This window comes from Pinus tabuliformis, chromosome 1_2 (genome assembly GCF_031772625.1).
Source record: "Pinus tabuliformis cultivar Carrire ecotype Pingquan chromosome 1_2, CPIR1, whole genome shotgun sequence".
Classification (NCBI taxonomy): Eukaryota; Viridiplantae; Streptophyta; class Pinopsida; order Pinales; family Pinaceae; genus Pinus; species Pinus tabuliformis.
In genome coordinates this window covers 87004619-87029121 of record NC_142298.1, presented here as the reverse complement: position 1 = coordinate 87029121, position 24503 = coordinate 87004619, and the positions used below count along the sequence as shown (strand labels likewise).

The 24503-nt window shown below is 37.4% G+C and overlaps 1 protein-coding gene across 1 annotated transcript in view; it reads left to right on the top strand.

Annotated features, from left to right (window-relative positions):
• Positions 1–4412, top strand: part of LOC149204560 (uncharacterized) — a 178023-nt gene extending 173611 nt beyond the window's left edge. Inside the window, exon 4 of the mRNA XM_089394753.1 lies at positions 3975–4412. Coding sequence (XP_089250879.1) covers positions 3975–4007 — 33 coding nt within the window. The 3' untranslated portion in view covers positions 4008–4412. The remainder of the gene's footprint in view (positions 1–3974) is intronic.
• The last annotated feature ends 20091 nt before the right edge of the window (positions 4413–24503 follow it).

The following is a 24503-nucleotide window of genomic DNA, read 5'->3' as shown; positions in this document are numbered from 1 at the left end:
GAATACGCGTTTTCCAGATGAAGGACACGACGAAAACTACAGAATACGTTTTACGTTTTACAAGACACGATGAAAAACGTTTTCGATGCGTTTTAGGGCTGTTTTCGTGTCCGACACGTTAAATACGGGACACGGGACCTTGGAGGACGTGTCCTGTGACTTAGCCTAGCAGTGATGTTCAATGGGAGACCTCCCCAACACATTTCATTTTTAACGGTTGCTGAGATCACTTTTAGTAATCGACACATTACTTAACAAATAATATACTTTGCCACCTCGTATGGATGACAATGAGATTAAATGCAATTCCTTCTTTTAACAAAGTATATCACATTATTGATGTTGTGGAGATCAAATGCAAAAACTTCCTTTAGAAGCATTGTGTAGTAAGTCTATTATGGTATAACTTTGGGATACAATTCAAGTTAAGGAATTGACAATGGCATTACATAAACAATTGAAATATAAATAGAGGTGGTTGTTTTGGGGACATGATATTTAATAAAATGTTTCCTATCAATAAAACAAACTTAAGTCTTAAACGAATGCAATTATAGATTTAGACAAAAACATTCATCAAGGAATACAAGCAACCAAGAAATACAAATGTTTATTTAAGTTGTAAAAGAATGCAATCATAGGTTTAAACAAAAACATTCATCAAGGGATACAAACAACTAAGAAATTAAAATGTTTGCATGTTTACACATAATAAATATAAGTTAATAAAAAAGTCAACACAAGTCTCATATGCACAAAATTATATTATCAACAAAAGCTATTCACAAATAATATGAGAATCTAAAGAATCTCAAATCCATTAATATATATTGGTAGTATTAAAATACAATTTATTGTTCAATTCAAAACTAAGTTTCATCTAAGAAACCTGTTGAATGTTGTCATTGATGCCATTGTCGATTCATGAACACTCTTAATATTTGTTTGGATTGCAGTGACTGAAGCTCCATATCTCTAGAAGCCGTGGAAAACCCTAGAAGCCTCGTTAAAGTTTTTGAAGGTGAAGATTAGTTGGGTTGTTCCTAAGATCATCGTCATTGGATGCTCCTTGTCAAACTGATTCCAATGGTATATAACATGTCATGAAATTCCTCACGGTTTGCAAAGTATGCCCTTCAGAATGTCAAAACCCCCTGGTTGTGGTCAAAATCCCCAAAGGGAGATGATGTGGCAGTTTTTTATTGGTTCATTGGCCTAGGAGTTTTCATAAATTGATTATTGTTGATTGGAGGAATATTCATCAAGGCACATTAATTGAATTTTAGCATTTACACTGGTTCTAAGGCTTTTTGCTCGAAAATGAAATTTAAAATTAAATTCAAAATCTCATCTTCCCTCCAAAAGGATAGGTTGGCTTCCCTCCTTTCTACAAATTGGCTCCCATATATGGAACCTTCCAGATATATATAAATGGGACTCATTTTCCTCACAATGCAAGGATTTTGCACGTTGACCTTTTGCATTCGCTCTACAATATATTGACCTAGAGTTGTCTTGAAAAATCTTCATAGTGTTGAGAAATCAATGCATGTAGATGTTAGGGTTTTGATTCCTCTTTTATTGATAATTACTTGTGATTTATGTAGGCTTCTTTTACTTCTTTATTGTATTTTCATCAAGCAATTACCAAATTAAATGTATGAAGATCACAAGAACAAGGAACACAAGATATAGGCACTCAGCTAGGGCAAAACCCAGTCAAACTCTTCCACTAGTAGATTCAAATCAAGATGAGACAATCCAAGACCCTTTAGACCTAGATAAATACCTCCAATCACCAAGTCAACCCTTCCTTCAAGTAGATGATCTCTGCCAAAGTTTCCAAGTGTCAGCTTCTTTGATGCAGCGTCAATCCAGAATTTCGACCCCTAGCTTTAGAGTTTCAGCCCAGTAACTAATTCAGAAATTTCAGCCCTAGCTTCACTCTAGAAATCCTAGCAAAATTCGCACGTGAGAGAGAGAGATACCCAAGAACTTCGAATTTATCTTTACCAGCTTCTTTCTTCCTTCTCCTTCACTTCGCTCCTTTTCTGCCTCTTTCTCTTGTAGATCGAACTTGTTGAGTGTGTGCTTAAAATGAGTCGAACTGTCTCTACATACACTGCTTTTGCTCGGTCGAATAACCCTAATCCAGGCCGAATTCATCAGGACAGGGCCGACTTTGTGTGGAGGTGACAAATGACACTTTGACTCAAAAATAATTATTTTTACATGATACAAAAGCCCAAAAAGGGTCTAATAAATGTGACAATGACTCTATTGACTCATGAAAAAACCTAAAATCCTTCAATGGAGGCTTTGACCTAGAAAATAAATAAAGGAGCATGAAACCCATGCTTCAAAAATAATTTTCTTTTACAATAAAAATTCATTTTTTCTTTTCTTTTCATCAAATACAATTATGAAGACCGACACTAGTTACATTTTTCAACACTCCCTATTAACTAGGGAGGTATTCATAATTACATATATACATAAGTGCATGGATGAACTCAAAATGATATGGTCTATGAAGAGTCATAACACATGCAGTGCTACAGATTATATACTTGACCAGGGTATTCTAATCGGGTGGGACTAAGGTGTACTCAAGCTTTGGCCACTCTAGGAACCATTAGGCTTTTAAGTTCTAACACTAACCCAAGGATCTAGGTGCGTATCCAAGGTCAGAGCTCTAAGACCAATGCCACTATCCCTACTTCAAGATCTAGATATCATCACAGGGCGATGATATGTCCTCCCAAACATCTTCTTGGCCCAAGAAGCTTCATCTCTCCCCATCTACTAAATCTGTAATATCAACCAATCCAAGCATGCTTCTAAAATATTCAAACTTCTTATTTGGAAGAGGTTTCGTCAATACGTCAGCTACTTGCTCATTTGTCGGAATATTTTGTAGCTTCACAACTCCATCATGTACCAAACTTCTAATGTAGTGATACTTCTTGTTGATATGTTCTGTCCTAGCATGAAATACAAGATCTTCAGACGTTTTGATGCTGCTTTGATTATCACAATTTATCACTGTAGGATCCAATGGCCCTCCAAACAAATCTCACAAGAGTTTTCTTAACCACACTGCTTCTTTTACCACTTCACATGCAACAACATATTCAACTTCAACACTGCTTAAAGCAACATGATCTTGTTTCATACTCATCCACGAAATCATTGCGGATCCCAATCTGAAACAACCATCTGTAGTACTTCTTTCTTCTGTCTCACTGCCACCCCAATCAAAATCTGTAAATAATCTAATTTCCTTCCCATCATACTTTAGGCAATGATGAATAGTTCCGCATAAGTATCTTAAAATTTGCTTGGAAGCTATCTAATGGTCATGATGAGGCTCCAACTGAAATTGACTAAAAACGTTTACAATGAAACTTATATCACTTCGTTGCTCCTTTTTTGCCTCTTTCTCTTAGATTGAACTTGTTGAGTGTGTGCTTCAAATGAGTTGAGTTGCCCCTATATATACTGCTTCTATTGGGTCGAATAGTCGTTATCCAGGTCGACTTCATCAGGACAGGGCTGACTTGGTGTGGAGGTGACAAATGACACTTTTGACTAAAAACTAATTCTTTTTACATGATACAAAAGCTCAAGAAGGGTCTAATTAATGTGAAAATGACTCTACTGACTCATGACAAAGCCTAAAATCCTTCAATGGAGGCAATGGAGGCTTTGACCTAGAAAATAAATAAAGGAACATGAAACCCATGCTTCAAAAATAATTTTCTTTACAATAATTTTTTTTCTTTTCATCAAATACAATTATGAAGACCGACACTAGTTACATCCTTCAACCCTTGGAGGTTGAGAATTCTGAAATGGTTTTGGGTTTATCTTCTTGTGTTATGTTTTGGTAGGGTTTTGTTGGGATTTCTTAAGCCTATTTCAAAGACAACTTTGAAGAAGATTAACACCTTGTTTTGGATTAATTCTTTCAGGCATTTCGACTTCTCCTTGAAGGAAAAATCTGAAGTATGTTTGGGTTGCAAACTACAATCAAACCAAATTTCTTTTGAAGTGCCTCTTATAATTTTCGACCCTTTAGGGCACAAATATGCGCAGTTGCATAGGCATGTGACCTTGAATATTTGGCATATGTTCTTGAGGGTTTCAGAGTCATACGAATGTCTAGGGGTAGATTTCCTTCTCCAAAATTGCATAGTAAATGTTGATATGATATCTCTGTGATTCCTATTTTTTTGGGCTATACATTGACTTTTATGAGTCTAAGAGTTAGTATTACATCAAGTATTGTGGAAGCAATCCTTCTGTCTAAATATTAGTGTGAATTGATCTAAGGATCAATTAAGAAAATAATGTGGCCCTTTTGAAGTTCTGAAGCTCAGAATTGTTGACAGAGCTAAGCTTTTAACAATATTCGACCTGTAGCATACAACTGTGCCTAGGGTTCAATATAACTCTGTATATATGACAAAGAATATTAAACCTTGAGAGAGTTTTATCTGTCAAAGCTTGCGCTGGTTTCTTAGGTGAATTAAGGACTTAATTCACAGTCTTGTGGCATCTAGTAAATCTCTTACTCTACTATAAACTACAACATTGAGACTTGTTGTTTGACTAGGACTTGTGACCTGGTAAAATATTCACACCAAATCAAACAAAAGTTGTGGAACTTTCACCTATTGCAGCCTTCAACATATTCGCTAAAAATCATTGGCATTTTTGGAGTTGTTTCAATTTCTTTGAACAATCTTTGTGGCTCATTTGTATTTGTAGATCAAGGCTCTAATCGAAACCCATCATCCGGGCATCTTTTACAACGATCTTGACTTGATCTGAATAACGTATAATAAAGCATATTCATGGTGATTATAGCACAATCACTTTAACCAACACATACTCTGTTCATATAGCAATACAATTAGACTCTGTATAATACAATTTGTGCATCGGTCCAATTAACCTTATAGTATTAAATCCTGGGAAATTGATCAGATCGCTGAAAATAAGTCTATCTGGGCACAAGTACAAAGAAATTAAAGTTCGTTCTACTTGTGCGTTGGACCTTTGAATGAGTGCGATTGAATATCAACTTATGAGTGATATAGTGTTGTAAATTGGCTGAGTGGACCATTGGGGTTAAAGAATGATCGAGTTATATATATTGTGTTGATTGGATATAAACCATCCATGTCAAGTCTCCGCTACCTTTATAGACGACTATGCTGAATAAGATGAATCATGGCCTAAGGTTGTCCTTAAGGGTAGATGGCCTAAGGTTTTTTTTAATGATAGATTGTGCAAGAGCAAAAAAACTTGGATGCAGCAAAATAACAAATGGTTTAGTAAATGGGATATTTGCTTGAACGCGTGCCCCATAAACAACAAAGAGATAAAAGCTTTTGTTATGGAAAAGTTCCACAAACGTACTTGGGAGAAGGAGCTAGGAAGAAAGAAAAATTACTATGTTGAAGTGTTTAATCCCACTCATAATCATCAACCAAAAGCATACATAGAGGCCAATATTTCTTGGAGAGCCAAAATTCTTATTGCTCAGTTAAGGACTAATTCTCATCAACTCCGTTGTGAAACAGGGCGCTGGAAAAGGCCAAAGGAAGTGTGGGAGGAAAGGGTATGCATTTTTTGTTCTTCCGGAAAAGTGGAAACAAAAAAACATTTCATTTTAGAATGTGAGGCCTTCAAAGACAACAGGGAAAGTTATGCAGATACGCTGACAGCTAGCTCTTGGGATAATCTATTTAATGAGGGGTTTGTCGAGAAGATGGGAGCATTTATTGTGAAGCTTCACAAAAAAAGGGCCGAATACATCAAGCAGATGAAGAAGCAATCTGTCCCATAGGCTATCTTTAGCCTCGTGGACGTTAAAATAATTTCTTTCTTTCTCTTTCTTTCATGGGCATTATACGAGAAGCCACATTAGCAGAGGGTTGTGTGCCAAATGGTCATCGAAAAGGGATATTTATATTGGTATGATAATAATACCATATCGTTACATTGATACAACCATAACAAAGTCAAAATATTTTAATTTTTTTGTTCATATGTACAATCTGTCTAATAGTAAATAGTTTCCAATGACTAGTGCCAGAAATATACAAATTGTATAATATTTAATTTGGAACATGCTTTATTATGGTTTATGGAGTTGTTGTGAGTTCAAAATTCAAAGACAGAACCAGTTGAAGGCATGAGAACTGTATTGATGTATGATTGATGATCAAATTACTATTTGAAGTTGATTAGTCCACTTGCATATTGCCAATTTAAGCTAAGAAATTAGAGTTTGAGCGTAAGAGCAACCTAAACTTATGTCAGAGGATGTATGATTGAGGATTGAGTAAGGATATAATATTATATGCTTTTGAGTAAAGAGGACTAATTGATCATGAGAGCTTGTTTTGAGTTGCAAAATTTTGTTAAGACATTGTTAGGGTTTCGCCAACAAGGATGCATTGCACAATTGAGCATGTTGCATGGTTGTTGAGTCATAGATTGTGATGAGAAAAAGAAAGTATATTTCTATGAGCAAAAAATTGTATTGTAAAATTATTTGAGCTTATGAATTGATTATTAAAGTATACTACTAGGGCTTGGTGCCAATGGGCAGAACTAATGACCTATATTACATATTTTTCAGATATGCTAAGCTTGATACTATTGTGAGAGTTGATGCATTTGAGCTAGGGTTTGATGTGCAGATTGAGTTGAAGCAAATTTGATTGGAAAAAGATTGCATTGCAAGTGGATCTAGTTTGAAAATATATGAAACATGGTTCACTGTGGTGAGCTAAAGGTTGGAGCCTTCAAGGCAAGTGGTAGCTTGTTGTGCAGGGTGGCAGGGTGGTGCAAGGCAAGAGAGTGGAGTCTCCTTCAAGTCGGAGCTTGAGAACACTTTAGGGTGGCAGGGCGGTGCTACGACAAGTTGGAGCCTATGCAGGGTGTTGTAGCATCCTTCTAATAGAAGTTGGTGAATAAGGGAGTCAGAGCTTCCTTTAGCTCGAAGCTTGTAAACTTGGGAATTGGAACGTCCATTCAGTGGAAGCTGGTGAACAGGGTGTTGGAGCATCTTTTAGGGCGAAGCTTGTAAACCTGGGTGTTGGAGCATCCATCCAGTAGCAGCCGATAAATAAGGCATTGGGGCATCCTTCAAGTTGGAGCCTGTAAATCAGGGGGTTGGAGTCTTCTTCAGTTGGAGCCGAGAAATATTGATGTAAATTTTATTGAAGACAAAATATTAAGAAATGTTCGATGGTTTTTCTCCCAGAAGGGTTTCCACCTAAAAATATTTGGTGTTTACTGTCTTGATTTTGTGCATTGTTGAATGGTGTTATTGATTTTTTTATGTTTAACTAGTTCTAATAATGTTTAATGCTTTGAAAAGTTAAAAATACTAATTGAAGAAATATTGATTCATCTCCCCTCTTAGTATTTCCAACAATTGGTATTAGAGCAGGTTCTTTCAGTAGCAACTTAACCACTGGAAGGAAAATCTCAGGTGAATCAAGATGAGAAAGTCAAGGAAGCAAGCCACCAAGCATTCAAAGAAGCCAAAGGAAGTTCCTAGTATTGAAATTCTTTCAGAACCTATTACAACTAAAGAAGAGAAATAGGTTGGTCCAATTTATTTTGAAAAGATAAAATGGAAATCTATTTGCAAGCTATTGGATATGATGTATGGGATTCTGTTGTTTCTGGAAATACCTCTACTGATGAATCAAGAAAATACAATTCCAAAGCCATGAGTATCATCTTAAGTGCCTTGCCAAATTCTATGAAATCCAATGTAGGATGATGCTCATCTGCCAAACATCTTTGGAGAAAATCAAAATCTTTATGCAGGTCAAGATCATGTTGGTCAAGAGAAAGATGATGATGATCATGCTTCAAGTCAAGCAGATTCTCATATGGAATATTCTGACAATGAGGAAGAAGATGAAGAAGAGGAAGTAGACATGGAAAAGGTATTAATCAATGCTTTGAAAGAGTTGAAGAACACAGAGGAGGAAAATTGCACACTCAAAGAAGAAGTTTCTTGCTAGAAACTCTAAGTGCAAGAAGCAAAAAAGAAAGAAACAAACCTAACAAGCCAATATGGTCATAGGTACGTAACTGAAATTGATCAAAAGAAAAAGGAACTAGATGCATATTTAGCAGAAATCAATAGGCTCATAAATGAAAATGAAAGGCAGAAGGAACAAATACAAGACTTCAACAAAGCAACTAAAAGATCACTCTTCTAAAATTGCAAGTAGAAGAGGTAGAAGAAAGAAGGAAATTGTTGAAAAGTAGATTTCATGAAGACAGAAGTTGACGTTTTCCTATTTGAAATCAACAAGCTCAAGGAATCGAAAAAGAAACCCTTGCAAGATATTGAATGGAAAGGTCAATAATTGGCTCCATTGAAGATGAAGGCAAAAGAAGTAGGTAAAGCTTCATGCAACAAATGCATAAGCTCCAAGTCCTCGCAAAGCAAGATTGATAAGAAGGCTCACAACAAGGTCCCTAAAGGGCCAAATCAAAATGAAGGAAAGAAGAAGGTTGAGAATGTTGCTTCTCCAAGAAGTAATCAACAAAAGGATGCACCTCCTCCAAAGAAAGATGACTACAGAAGATCATTAAGACATAACTCCTCATCTAGGTACCCTAGCATGTTTAATGGTTATGTTTTTAATGTTCTAACTTTGGGCGTGTGGCTAGGGATTGTAGAATATATGTCATGGGTAACTATGAAGGGCATTATCAAAACCCTAGAAGCAAGTTTGTTGGATCACAAGAAAAATTTCAAACAAACTTTGTCAGCAAAAAATATATGTAACTAGTTCAATCATTCATGCCCAACATTGAATGTTACAAATGTCATAACTAAAGGCATATAACTTGTGATTGCAGATTCAAGATGGGATCATTCAGCCCTAACACCAGGTACAAGAAGGTTTGGAGAAGATAGAAAATGCAAGAAGATCAAGTGAATGAAAAAGTCTTTGCATTCATGCTTTCAAGTTTTGTAAAAGAAAAAGATCATGATGAATAAATAGGTACATTGGAAAATGTCAAGGTTTAGGATGATATATGATAGATAACATAAGCAATCATAGCATCTTTCAGCATCATGGGTAGCTTCGGTAGAATAACAACTTCAGATTGACAAGTCACGGAGAGGATTGCAGAAATATTCAGGTAGAAGAAGATGTCTCAAGTCATGGGGTCATAACAGGCTAGGGGAAGAGGAACAGTCAGAGAAAGTAAGCTAGTCTATTGTAGGAAGCATCAAAGGAAGATATTTGGTCAGGGGGAGAAGACTAGTTAAAGGAAGACATGTCCATAGTGATCATCATCTTTTTAAGTTGATAAACAGGGAGAAATGAATATCATAAGAGGACGTCTTTTCTTCAGAAGGACCACCTGTATGTTACAGGAAAAGAAAAACAAGAAACTTGTTACGGGGAGTAACTCTTTTCCATTGATGTCAAACAGGGAAATAAATTAGGAGAAGAAGATTGAGGTGTGGAGATAGGGGAGCAATGATCGCAGGGGGGTATGTGTTGCCATCAATGGCAAAGGGGGAGATTGTTGAATGCTGTTGTCATTGATGCCAACTTTGATTCATGAACACTCTTAATATTTGTTTGGATTGCAGTGATTTAAGCTCCATATCTTTAGAAGCCTTGGAAAACCCTAGAAGCTCCGCACTTGTTGAATTTTCTGAATATGAGGACCAATTGAGTTGCACCTAAGATAATCATCATTGGATGCTCCTCGTCATACTAATTTCAATGATATATAACACATCATGAGATTCCTCACGGTTTGCAAAATATGCCTTTTGGAATGTCAAAGACCCCTAGTTGTGGTCAAAATCCCCAAAGGGAAATGATGTGTCAATTTGTCATTGGTTCATTGGACTAGGAATTTTCATAAATTAATTATAGTTGATTTGAGGGATATTCATAACGGCCCATTAATCAAATTTTTATCAATTAAACTAGTTCTAATGCTTTTGGCTCCAAAATGAAATTTCAAATCTCATCTTTCCCTCCAAAAGAATAGGTCGGTTTCCGTGCTTTCTAAAAGTTGGCTCCCACATATGGCACCTTCCAAATCTATATAAAGGGGACTCATTTTCCTCACAATGCAAGGATTTTGTACGCTGATCTTTTGGCATTCGCTCTTACAATCTATTGACCTGGAGCTGTCTTGAAAATTTTTCTTGGAGGCTGAGAATTCTGAAATGGTTTTGGGCTTATCTTCTTGTGTTATGTTTTGGTAGGGTTCCACTGGGTTTTCTCAAGTCTATTTCACAGACAAATCTGAGGAAGATTCACACCCTGTTTGGATTGATTCTTTCAGCATTTTGGCTTCTACTTGAAGGACAAATATGAAGTATGTTTGGGCTACAGACTACAATCAAACTGAAGTTCTTTTGGAGTGCCTCTGATAATTTTCAGCCCTTTAGGGCACCTATCTGAACAGTTGCATGGACCTGCGGCCTTGAATATTTAGCATATGTTTTTGAGGGTTTCACTATCATACAAATGTCTAAGGCTAGTTTTCCTTCTCCAAAATTGCACAGTAACCACTGATATGATATCTCTGTGATTCCTACTTTTAGGCTTGTGGCTCAATATAACTTTGTATATAAGGCAAAGAATATTAAGCCTTGAAAGAGATTTGTCTGTCAAAGCTTCCGACAGTCTCTCAGGCGAATTGAGGACTTAATTCACAGTCTTATGGTATCTAGTAAATCTCGTACTCTACAATAACCTACAACATCGAGACTTGTTGTTTGACTCAGACCTGTGACCCGGTAAAGTATTTGCATCAAATCAAGCAGAAGTTGTGGAAATTCCTGTTATTGCGGCTTAAAAACATACTTGCTAAAATCACTGGCATTTTTGGAGTTGTTTCAATTTCTTTGAATAATCTCTGTGGCTCATTTGTATTTTTAGATCAAGGCTCTAATCGGGACCCATTATCTGGGCATCTCTTGCAATGATCTTGGCTTGGTGTGAATAGCGTTGAACTAGAAAGCGTATTCATATTCATTATAGCACAATCACTTCAACCAACACATACCCTGTTCATATAGTAGTACAATTAGACTCTACATAATACAATATCTGCACCGGCTCGATAAACCTCATAGTATTAGATCCTAGGCAATTGATCAGATCACAGAAAATAAGCCTAACTGGGTGCAAGTAATAAGCAATCTCTGTTCGTTCTACCTGTGCGTTGGACCTTTCAATGACTCTAGCTGACTATGAGTGACATAGTGCTACAAATGAGGACCACCTCGCCGTGACTACACATATGCACTTGTGGCCTAGTCATGCAATATAACATACACCCAACAAATATATAGATGGAAAAAAACATACTATGAAACAAAGCATAATGTTGATTGCTAGGTGCTAGGGATTTCTCCTCATCATTTCAATGCACTTCATTGCATTAGCTCCTTTTGATGAGGCCTACTTATTGAAGACATTTGAAAACAAGATATATCTTTATTGTATGAAATAACAATGTGAATGTGGTCTAATTGGAAATGTATCTACTTATTGAAGACATTTGAAAACAAGATATATCTTTATTGTATGAAATAACAATATGAATGTGGTCTAATTGGCAATGTATCTAAAAGATAATCCAGGATATTTTTTTTTTTGATATTTTGTGTTGGACACCTAATCCTCAATGGGTTAGTGTGGAAGCTGAATAGACAAAAGGAGTCCAAGAGATCTTGGGATGTGGAGCCCAACGGTCACAATATGTACTATAAATGTATATCTCTTGTTAATAAAAATTGATTCTCATGTTTTATCTTTCATATTTGTTGCTGCCATGTGTGTGTTTAACATGGTATCAGAGCGGGTGATTGCTGGTCCTGCTCCAATTTGAGCCACTAATTTTTGTGGTCATTTTCTGTGAGTTTGTTTCTAAACCTCAGCGTTATCTAGACTCTTTGAAATCTGCAACTGTTAGAACACAGGACCTAAATTGGGCTCTCTGCCCCACTAAATCTTGCTATTAATCATTCACCTATCGCTGCACCTTATTATAGCCTGCCCCAGGCAGTGTCATATACGTTTTTGATATTGTCTGCGCCCTCTGTCAAGAGACCTGCTGCAAATACTGTCTCACTGCGTCAGTGTCATAGACATTTTATATTCTCTGGTCTGACCTGCCAGATACGAACCAGAGATTCAATATTGTTCAAGCTAAACTCAAACTTCTGTGAAATGCGATTCAAATGCTCCACTGCTCCATTGAAGCCATCTCATAATCCTGACTGCGTGATAGTTCTACCACTGCTCCGTTAGAAACCAGAACGCAACATATATTTAATTGATCACTGCCCCATCCATCGAACGACCTCTCCATCTATACCTCGGCCTCTCCATTAATTGAACGCCGTCTGTTGATTTGAACATTGGAGTGTTAACGCAGTTCTGGTATTCGAACAGCTGATCTCCGGCGGCAGTCGGAGTCACTTGAAAAGACTCAAATCGTCGTCCTTGATTGGACTTCCTGGCTTCAAATTAACTGGAACAGCTTGTTTCTTTGACGGATTCTTGCATGACAATTTTAGAATATGATGTCTTAAGCTCGAGAGATTGGACACTGTAATGGCCTTGGGCTCCTTGGGGGAAGCGGCAGCACCTTTGTAGTTTTCTGGTGGAGAATCGGCGTCAAGTTGCTACGAAGCCGATTTGCTGGATTCGTAAAGGAAGAAATGCAACTGTAAGCGTTCATCTTGGAGATTCACCTGCAAGTATTTGTGAGAGGCGACTTCGACGGGTTTGAGCATAAATCTCACGGGCTGCTGCAACTGAAAAGTAAAGGAAGCGGTGGAGGGAAAGATCTCGACGTTCGGATGCTCTTTTGCAATGCAAATGGCCTTGCTCGTTATGCTATCATATGCCAAGAAAATGGTTTAGTTGAGCCATAAATTCTGGTAGATGGGTTTCATGAGTTTGGTGAAATGAAAGTAGCGGGCTTTGATTCTTGACGTATTTGCTCCTGAAGTCTCGTAGAAGAAAAAGAAATTCGAGAGACTGCAAGGCGAAGAAGCTGATCAAGATGAGAATCTGGAAGACAAACCAACCAATGTGACTCATTCCTGCGTCGACAACTTTACCAACCCATCATTTTCTGCCCCATAAGAAAGACTCCGAATGGCAATCTGGACTTTCTTCATTACATTGGTGTTTTGTTATTAATTTCTCTGGTAAGAGTATTATTCTTCACATGAAATTTGGACATATATGCCCATGGTGATTCTGAAGCCTGGCAGACATATGAGAATGCGTGTGAAAGTTTGTAAATTACTTGTGCCGTAGAGCATCGAATATACACGCCTGTTGTCATTTTGTTATAATCGCGTCCATCAACATCCATCCATTCGTACTCCACACGTCGCTTATTAAGCCGATGTCAGTTTATTACAATAATGGTTGTACTGTTACTAAAATACATAGCACTTCGAATATTGGATCAGTTCCTCAATAGCATCTTCACTGTGGCTCCCAAAAAAAAAACTTTGATGCATGAGTTTCTCAAGTAGGAATGTAGGGAATGTAGGCAATGCTGGGCAACCATGATGACAGTTCGAATGTCCCCAGGCACAGTGTTTTGAATAGCCTTCATAACTTCCTTCCCTGAAGGAATGTTTGGCATTGCGTCAATAAGGAAAGATTCGCACTGTGTTCCCCGCATGCAGATGCAAAAGATGCACGAATCCAGTTCTTATTTATTTTATTTTATTTTAATTTTTTCAACATGCCAGAGCTCCTGATGATCTCCTCCGCTTGTACGAAAAGCTCTGCGAATTTTCGGCATTCTGAAAAGACTTTATTTCCAACAATTCTCTTTACTACCTGTGGTTTTTTAACTGTACTTGCAATAGCTGGAGGTGGAATACCTACTTCAGCTTTAGAAGGAACTGCTTGAGGTGCATCAATTTCATCGTTGAAAAAAAAATCAGTTGCTAAAGTTGAACTCTTCCCAACATTGTTTTTGAGTTATTTTGGATATAACTGCAAACAAGTTGTATGATCATTTGGTTCTTTTTCAGAGACATTGCTGCAGTTTTTTGATATTCTATAAGACTTATATTCAAGAGATAGTTTTGATGAGCTAATGAAATTGGGTGCCAGAACTTGGTCTATTGTAGATGCTATTACTGAGATTATATGACTATATCAGGTGTTGAGATATAAAAGTTTTCAATGAGAACCAATCTGCATTATCTAGTTTGTTGACTCCTTGCAAATTTTGAGAAAGAAAGAATTATAGTGTTGAATGAATACTTAAGTTGCTTCCTGGTATGCTTCAAGACTCTCTTGGCCTACTGTAAAGCAATTCAAGTTGATCTGCTTTCAGCATCTTTGAATTCTACCTATTGCTTCTTGTTGCACACTGATCATTTGCTGCACATTTATAAGGAAATTGCTGTGTACTGTGAGTGGGTATTACTTTTCTGCTTTAAGTAGTAGTTGTGATCAGTTTTTCAGGTATAAATGGCCAGAATCAATGAAGTATTAAAGTTCCTCAAAACTCTGATATTGTCTACCACTCATGATACATTAAAAGTCAACAAAGTTTCTCTCACAGACATTCAGGTCTGTTTACAAAATGCACAAGAGAAAATTGATTTTTTGCAGCTCGAATCGCAGCTACAGCAAGAAGAATTAAAATAGAGGAGTCATTCTGAACATGTTTCTGTTCAGAATATTGAGACTGCAACCCATCAGAAGTAAGTCAATAATGTTATAGTTGGTTCAGATTTACTACCCAATAAAGCAGCAGTTGTACATGTAGATGTAGAAACTCAGTCTGCACTTCCCAAGCCCATCCTCAGACCTTGGGAACAACTTGTCCACAACAAGCATAGAACTGGTCTTGGATATGACAAGGACTTGTCCTTTCATATTCCAAACTACTCAAAGCCAATTAAATTTCAAACTACTGTATTTCTTGAGGATGATTCATCTTCACCTGTTCTTCATGATAGTTCACCTCCAGCTATTCCGGATTCTGCCCCTCTTCCACAGCAATAGCAACAACATTAGATTGTGAAATGCCAACACTATGACCGAGTTGGCCATTTGAAAGATCACTTTTTTGATCTTCATCCATGTAAGCACTGTCATAAAACCAGTTATTCTTCACACAGATGCTTCAGAAAAAAACGTCCTGCAAGAACAAAGATTCATCTTGGATGGATCGCTTCTTGGCAATGGGCATCAACAGCCAAGAAGATATTCCAAACACATGTCAGAACTTGTTCCAGAGTATTGAACAGTATTGCAGTTGATTTTTCTCCATCATCTCACCTTGTATCTGATAGGGGGGGAATGATGGTCATCTACACGCTTCAAAGCCACATCAAGCGAGCCTGTGCCACAACCTGCCACACCAGTTTCAGAGTTGTAGCTAGAGACAAAGATGCCCGTGAACATGCCTTCAGTTGATAATCTGGGACACTTCCTCTAGCATAAGACTTCAACTTCTTGCCAGTTTCGAAAGAATTCCAGGAACAAAATTGAGAACACTTCCTCTAGCAGAAGACTCCAGCTTCTTGCTAGTTTTGGAAGAGTTCCAGGAATTGCATTAAGCATTCCAGAGTTGTTGATCATCCTTAAACCATCACAAGTTGAGACTTCCCTTTTCAAGTTGAAGTTCTCCCTTTTATGTGGGATGAGACCTCCCTTTCATGATTGAAGGTTTCCCTCTTCAAAACAACAGGAGCACTTCTTCTAGCAGAAGACTTTAGCTTCTTGCCAGTTTTGGAAGAGTTCCGGAAACTGCACTAAGCTTTCCAGTGTTGGTGGTCATCCTCAAACCATCGCCCTTTATACCAACATTTCAGAGAGCACATTCAGCCTAGTGCTGCCATGCATTTTTGCACATTTTGTATTACAGCTCTCTTCTTGGATTCATACATAACCCTTCGGATTAAGGGGGGGAATGTTGAACACCTAATCCTCAATGGGTTAGTGTGGACACCGAATAGGCAAAAGGAGTCCAAGAGACCTTGGGATGTGGAACCCAACGGTCACAATATGTACTATAAATGTATATCTCTTGTTAATAAAAAATGATTCTCATGTTTTATCTTTCATATTTGTTGCTGCCATGTGTGCGTTTAACATTTTGATTTGAATAAGGGTTTAAAAAAGAAGCAAGATCAATATGTAACTTAGGGTGTAATTACTTAAATAGTTAATGATATGGGACTTGATTGGTGGAAAAAACATCCAAATCTAACTTAATTCACATTTAATATTCTTTGTAATAATAAGAAACTAATTACAACATATATGCCATAAAAAAGATGAAATCCTCAAGTAGATTTCAATTGTCGAGTAATGAAACTTGAAGTTTATATGGTTTTTATAGTTCAAACTCTTTACTCTAATGCATCGCATACCTACCATATGGTTTTTTGCACATGTTAAAATATATTGATCAAATTCAACTGAGCATGGTCCAACACTCACTATAGGTCCCTCTCCCTTCATTCCATACTTGGATAGCTTCCAAACAAAAAGATTCTCCATGAGTACATGTTGAGGTTTTTCAAAACATTGTATCATACAAATTTTTCTTTCAGCAAATCTCTAGCTACATCACATCCTATGGAAATATTTCAAAATGAAAGAGTTCTTTTTGAACTTTTGTTTGTTTTATTTCTAATGCGATGATGTGATGACAATTGTTCTTTCATTGCATAACATATTCAATCTCTACCACTTATTGCAATTATCCCTGTTAGGTTGTAGTCTACTCATGAGCATTGTAGGTTAAAGTTCCACCATCTAACATGGATCTCACTCATACAATTTGTGAAAATTTGACTTGCAACAAGGCATTGTGGCACACCTTGTAATTTTGGTTTGTGCACCTCAAGTGTAAAAAATACACAACTTTAGAACATGTTTGATGATATCATCCTTTCCTCAATTATTAGTCAACTAAAAACACTATAACAACAATTGATGTTTTTATTTACATGTGATAGAGTTCACAAATGCAAAATGAAAACACAAGATCAATGAGAAGAAGATTCCATCACACAAATCATAATAAGCTCATAATCATTGTAAAACGTGAATAAATAAAAATATTTATACCATGGGTGCTTGACAATTGAAGGATAATCATTATGGATTTTGTACCATGTGATATGTTAAAGTTGCAAATGAGAAAATGAGTTTCTTTAAATCCCTAACACAAAATGCAGGCCTATTATTATACATGATTTCACTTTACTCGACCACATAAGTCATAATAAAGGGAACTCTATCAACCATAATAGACCCACATCAAGGACCATAGTGACTAATAAATTTTAGATCATCGACATCCCCATTTAAAGGTTGTAGGAAACAAAAGAGAGACCATCATTGCACTTTATAAGGTAACCACTTGATGAATATCATCACTTGAAAATGATCCATATAGATGATTTGGCATTACACATCATGCACTTCCATCTCAATTCAAATTTTTTCAAGTGTAACATCCCGTGAAGCTCCATCCCCAACAATGACTTCCTTTCTCACTCATGAAAATAAAAATGTTATAGCAAATAAAAACATCCTCTTGATAACCTCAATTCAAGTTTTCTTGGCTAATCAAGAAAAGGTGGAAATTGGCAAAACCTTCTCTTGCATTGAAAAAAGGGTCCTCCCTCATCAATGCACTCCAAAGAAGTCCTTACTTGATAATTACTTGTGATATGTGTTGGCATTTTAATATTTTATTTTACTTCATCAAGCAATTATCAAAAACATGAAGATCACAAAAACACAAAGAACACAAGATATAGGCTCCATGTCAGGGCAAAACCCCACAACTAGGGAAAACCTGAGCAATCCTCTTTTAATAGAATCCAATCAAAATGTAACCTCCAAGACCCAAAGACCAATACCTTCTCCAACCACCAAGTCAATCCTCCATTCTCTGTCAAGATTCATCTTTAATAAGATAGCTTGATTTGTTATAAGATCCCTTCTCCAATAGGGATCCTTTTTCCTTCCTATAGGTTGCCTTTTATGGATCTTATAACCCTTCAACAACTTGCATAGATACTACAACTAATATTTCACATGTACTACAATCATTCTTCATGGAGGAAGTTTGCCATAACTCGTAGTGTTTTTACAAAATTTTGATCATAGGAAACTAGTATCTACTCCACAGAAAATCTCACACTTATTCTTCTATCTTCATCCATAAACTTGCTACAAAAAGCTTCAACAAACTTTCCTTGATAACTACCATGAACTTGCCACAAAACATGCACATATTTCCACAAAAATACCACCGAACTTGCTGCAATTTTGGAGGATTCACGCCTATAAATAGTTGTTCTCACATACAAACATACACATCCCTTTGAGTGAGACGACTTGACCATCTAGAGGGTCGACTTGGTCTTATGGAGGTTAATTTGACTCTTTTTGACTAAACAAAAAATTATTTTTCTTTTTTTCTTACAAAGAGTCCAAATGGACTTTGAATCAAATTTAATTCTTAGACTTAATCAAAACCTAGAAGCATGAAGACCATGCTTAACCTAGACTTGAGCATGAAACTCATGCTTAAATAAAACTCTTTTTTCTTCTTCTTTTACATAAGAGCACAAATTGATACAAGTACAAAGATAAATATGAAGACCGAACCTAGTTACTTTTCCAACACTCCCTCTTAACTAGGGAGGTATTCATAATGACTCAACATATCTATCTCAAGTTGAAATATTCTCATAATAAGGGATACAGATTGATAAGCATCAAAGTATCATCATAGCCAACATTGTCACATTACCAAGGCCTTGATAGGTACACTCTATCTCTCACAAGATCAGAGCACAATGTTGGGAGGCATTCCATGGGACACCACACCACCTCACCAAGGTACATACTCCACCTAGGATACCCAAAGTATATCTTTTACCGAACCATTTCCCTCAAGGAAATGTTTGTCAATTGGACCATTCTTATCCAACTCCATGTACTTGAATTAGGATCTCCATCCTAATCCATCACAATACATGAATCAAGAATGTCTGTCCAAGATGCTTATCCAATCCACCATTCTCCTTATCCATACCCATGTACTTGACTTAGGATATTAGTCCTAATTCATCACCATACCTGACACAAGGAGAACCATGCTAATTTAAATCATCATTCTCCCTATATGTGATGCATGCACTAGACTTACGATGGTTAGTCCTGGCCTAGTACATGACACAGGGAGAACTAGTGTCCAAACTTACTCCCTCTCAATATGAGAGGAGAAATTCATGCTCACTCCCTCTCAAATAGGGAGAGTGCATCAACAAGCCTCAACTTGTATCATAAGTACTCATGCTTCCCTTACATTAGCGACTTATTATTGTTGTATCTTCCTCAATCATCCCTCTTATCACTGATTTTTCTCATCTTGCAATTCCTGAACTAGGACTCCAAATTTGCTTCTTAACAGATCATGGTTCCTTCTCTCATGATCCTATACTTAAGGTCTTCATCTACTACATCCTCCAGGTCTTCCCATTATCTATACTTCCAATCATTTCAAAAGACTATTCCTAGGGTTACTAAGACTGCCCTAACCTTGTGACAAATCAACTACTCTTGTCACTCTCCTTAAAGCCTTCAGATCTACATATTATCCATCTCCATGATGCTCCAAAGGTGACAAAACTAGGGCTTGACAACACTACCCACCAACAACCCTTTTTATTCACCAAAGGATTGTACTTAGGGTACTGTATTAGGGCTACTCTAAAACACTGTTTAAAACTCCATGAACATGTTTCTTCTTGCCCTTCTAGTCACAACCTTTCTTTTTGCCCAATTACATGCCCATTAGTTCAATAACCTGAGGCAACACCATTGAAAAATCTTGCATTTACTTGAGACTCTGTGGCCCTTACATAGTCAACAGACTAGGGCTTCTTAAGTCTCCTTTAGTGTCTTACTATCCTTTCCTTCATATAGGCTCCATGCTAGGGCAAAAATCCACAAGTGGGGAAAAACAAAATAATCCTCTTCTTATAGAATCAAATCAAAATGAGACCTCCAAGACCCAAAGACCAAGACCTTCTCCAAACACCAAGTCAACCCTCCATTCTCTGTCAAGATTCATCTTTAATAAAATAGCTTGATCTGTCACAAGATCCCTTCTCCCATAGTGATCCTTTGTCCTTCATGTAGCTTGTCTTTTATGGATCTTACAACCCTTCAACAACTCACATAGATACTATAGCTTTTGTTTCACATGTACTATAGTCATTCTTCATGGAGTCAGTATGCCATAACTCGTACTGTTTTTATAGAATTCTAATCATAGGAAACTAGTATCTACTCCATAGAGAAACTCACACTTATTCTTCTGTCTTGAACCACAAACTTGCTACAGAAAGCTTCAATGAAATTTCCTTGAAAATTACCACGAACTTGCTGTTGGCATTATGATTCAGGTGTTGTCCTTGATGGCAAACCCTTTCAGGTGATAAATCAAGAAGGACGCAGGAAATATGTTCAGCAAGTGCGTCCCCGCAGGTATACCATACAGAACCCGCGTCCAGGGACGCCGGCCAGCCGTTCAGGAGGTGCGTCCGCCCAGTGCACACATTTCAATGCAGAGAAAAGCACGTGGGGGTTTCTTGCGTGGTATCTAGCCGACGTTTTTGTGTTTCTATGGTGTCGGCTCGTGGTATTGTTCCATGTTTTGGGGAGAAGCTTGCCTATATAAAGCAAAGGAGTTCATTTGGATTAAGCATCATCTTGGTTGAATATCTTTTGGTGAGATCTAGTCCAGATCTATGAGGGCGAATCTTCTAATGGACTGTGATCTCTATGGCGCATGATCAGATCTGTGGATCTGAGTGTTTGGGTTGGTTCTGAAGTCCTCATATCTTTTATATCTGAAGGGACGCAGGTTCAGTGAAGGGCAAGTGCGCCGGGACGCAGTACAGTAAAGGCTCAGATGCGTCTCTGAGGCAAAGGACGCGGCGCGACTGTGTTATTGGGTGCGTCTCTGAAGCAAAAGACGCGGCGCGATAGTGTTTCGGGGTGCGCCGGTCGCAGCAAAGCATAGAGGAACAGTGCGTCTGCACGCAGAACAGCGGAGGGTAGACTGCGTCCAGTCGCAGGCCACAGAAAGAAAATATGCGTCCCTGTCTTAAGATGATCTGTTGACTGTATATTTCTGTTCATAAGGTGTTCTGGGTTATTTTTGTAATTACTGATCTGATATCTGTAGTGGACTGTATCTGTTATATACTTGTTGATCATTTGATTCTTCATGAAAAGAAGTAGGGGGTTGTAGCTCCCTTCCAGGAGAAACTGGAAAACGAGAGAGAGTTGTAGCTCTCTGCAGGTTGCAGCCTGCGTGCTGGTAAAGGACTGCACCAGTACAAAATCATTGTAAAAGAATTTCTTGAAAGAAGATAGAGACATATTGCAGCAGGTGGTTTTCTCCCGCATTGGGTTTCCACCTTACATCTTGTGTTCTTTGGTGTGACTGTCTATTTTCTTTATTCAAGCTCATTATTTTATGGTACTGATATGCAAGAATAATTCAAAAGATCAAATAAGGAAGATTTGGTAAATTGCTTAATAATACTGATTCACCCCCCCTCTCAGTATTATTTCCAACAATTGGTATCGGAGCAGGTCCTTCAGAAAAGCTTGATCGCTTGAAGGTAGATCGTTCATCATGAGAAACTACGAGAGAGAAGCATCAATCAGGCCACCAGTTTTTGATGGGACAAACTTCAATTATTGGAAGGTAAGAGTTACTGCATATCTTCAATCTCTTGGTACTGAAGTTTGGGACATTGTAGAAACAGGCTATGCTTTTCCTTCAGCTACTCCTACAGATCCAGCTGAGAAAAAGAAGTATGAAACAAATGCAAAAGCAGTCAGTACTCTATTAGGAAGTATATCCCAAACAGAATTCATGAAGGTAATGCACTTCAAATCAGCAAAAGAAATATGGGACAAAATGATCACAAGCTATGAAGGAGATGAACAGGTAAAACAAGCTAAACTTCAAACTCTCAGGATTCAATATGAGACTCTCAAGATGTATAATGATGAAAGTGTGGCTAATTATTTTCTTCGGGTAGATGAGATTGTTAATTGTATGAAAAATTTGGGTGAAGAAGTAAAGGAGTCCATAGTAGTTCAAAAGATTCTAAGATCATTATCCCCCAAGTTTGAATCCAAAGTATCTGCAATAGAAGAAAAAGAAAATCTCCGTGTTCTTACTATGTCTCAGCTACATGGAATTCTAACTGCTTATGAAATGAGAAAGGGAGGACCATCAGACATAAGGGAGGCTGCTTTTAAAGCATCAGGCAAAGAAGATTACTATGAAGCAAGCCATGATCCAGAAGAAGAGGAAGAAGAATCAAATTTTGTCAGAAATCTTCAAAGAGGTTCCGGAAGGTTTAGAGGTAAGCTACCTTTCAAATGCTTTGCTTGTGGAAGAGTAGGTCATTATGCTGCAAAATTCTCTTATAAGGATAAAGGAAAGGAACCAGTTAGATGGAACAAGAAACAAAGCGCAAATAAGAAAAGCTACTACACCCATGAAGATAGTGATGGCTTATCAAACAGTGATGAAGATGAACAAGGTAATAAATATAGGTTGTTAATGGCATTTGAAGATGATGATTATGAGGATGCTGTAGATGTGGATAACCTTTATGATGAAATTACTAGACTCAAGAGATGCATAGAAGAAAAGAACATGATTATTGATACCCTACAATTCCAAATTGATGAAAAGGAAAAACATCTTGAAAAATTAGAAGGTGAAATTGTTGGTCTTAGAAAAGAAATTGAGAAAACAAAAACTATTAATCTCAAGTTTGTCAAAGGATCTGAAACTTTGGATGAGATTATCAGTGTGCAGCGGTCTCCACTAAATAAGACAGGTTTGGGCTATAATGGAGAAACTTCTCAAGCATCCACTTCAAAAAGTTATCTTGATGCAGCAAGAAGAAATGAGCAAGAGCACAAGGAAGATCATCAGGTAAAGCAGGGACAAATGTCAAACAGAAACTATCAGGGGCAATCCAGCTTAAGGGTGAACAAAAGCCACAACCAGCCACAGGTAAAATCTTCTCAATTTGGTTCAAGAATAGATGAAAATAGAAATTACAATCAGTTGGCTGGTAGATCCAATAATCGCAGAAGCTTCTTCAATGGACAATGCTTTTCTTGCCATAACTTTGGTCACAAAGCAGCTCAATGTGTTGCGTATAAAACAATCATGACTAGGGAAGCTCAAAAACAAAGAAGTATGACAGGGATTACAAAAAGGACCTATAACAACTTTTCAGCTCTTGAAAATGAAGTTGAATGTTCTATTTGCAATAATTTTGGACATAAAGACTTTGAATGCAGAAGCAGGTTTCCGGAAAGAAAGGTACAAGAGCAGAAAAAGGAACAAGCCTCAGGCACCAAAACATAGAGAATAAAGGAACCTCAAACAGAAAGATGTGGGATAGCATTTTATGCAGAAGGACAAGAAAATCTATGGTACATTGACAGTGGATGTTCGAAGCATATGACAGGTGATAAAGAAAAACTTGAGTCTTATTCTAATTTAGAAAAGGGAAAGAAAGTCTCTTTTGGAAATGATACTCCTGCAACTATAAAAGGAAAAGGTATTGCTCCTTTAAAAGAAGATGTTAAGGCTGGAAATGTTTTGTTTGTTGATGGATTGAAGCATAATCTACTAAGTGTCAGCCAGATGTGTGATCAAAGAACCGAGGTTATATTCAGATCAAATGGATGCCTTGTTCGTGATCTTGATACAGGTAAAACAGTTCTCAAAGGAAAAAGAACTCCAAATAATCTATACATATTTGATGAAGGACAACAACAATGCTATCTAAGCAAGGATGAAGAGCACTGGCTATGGCATCGAAGGTTGGGACATCTAAGCTTCTCACAAATAAGGAAAGCTTGCAAATATCAGGCAGTTCGCGATCTTCCAGATATCAAAATTCCTGACAACACCATATGCAGATCATGTCAGTTTGGAAAACAAACCAGAACTAACTTTCCAGAGAAAGAAGGATCAGCCAGCATGCCTCTTGAGCTAGTACATACAGATGTATGTGGACCATTCAGAAAAAGAACACCTAGAGGAGAGGAATACTTGATATTATTTATTGACGATTTCTCCAGGTTTGTTTGGTTAGGACTTATGAAGCACAAAGATGAAGCATTCGAAAAATTCAAATCCTTCAAAGCCTTGGTTGAAAATGAATCAGGTCACAAAATTAAGTGCCTCAGATCTGACAGAGGTGGGGAATTTACTTCAAATGAATTTTTCGATTTCTGTGATGAACATGGGATAAGGAGAGAATTTTCTACAGCTAGAACTCCTCAGCAAAATGGAGTGGTTGAAAGAATGAACAGAACAATCCAGCAAATGGCTCGTGCTAT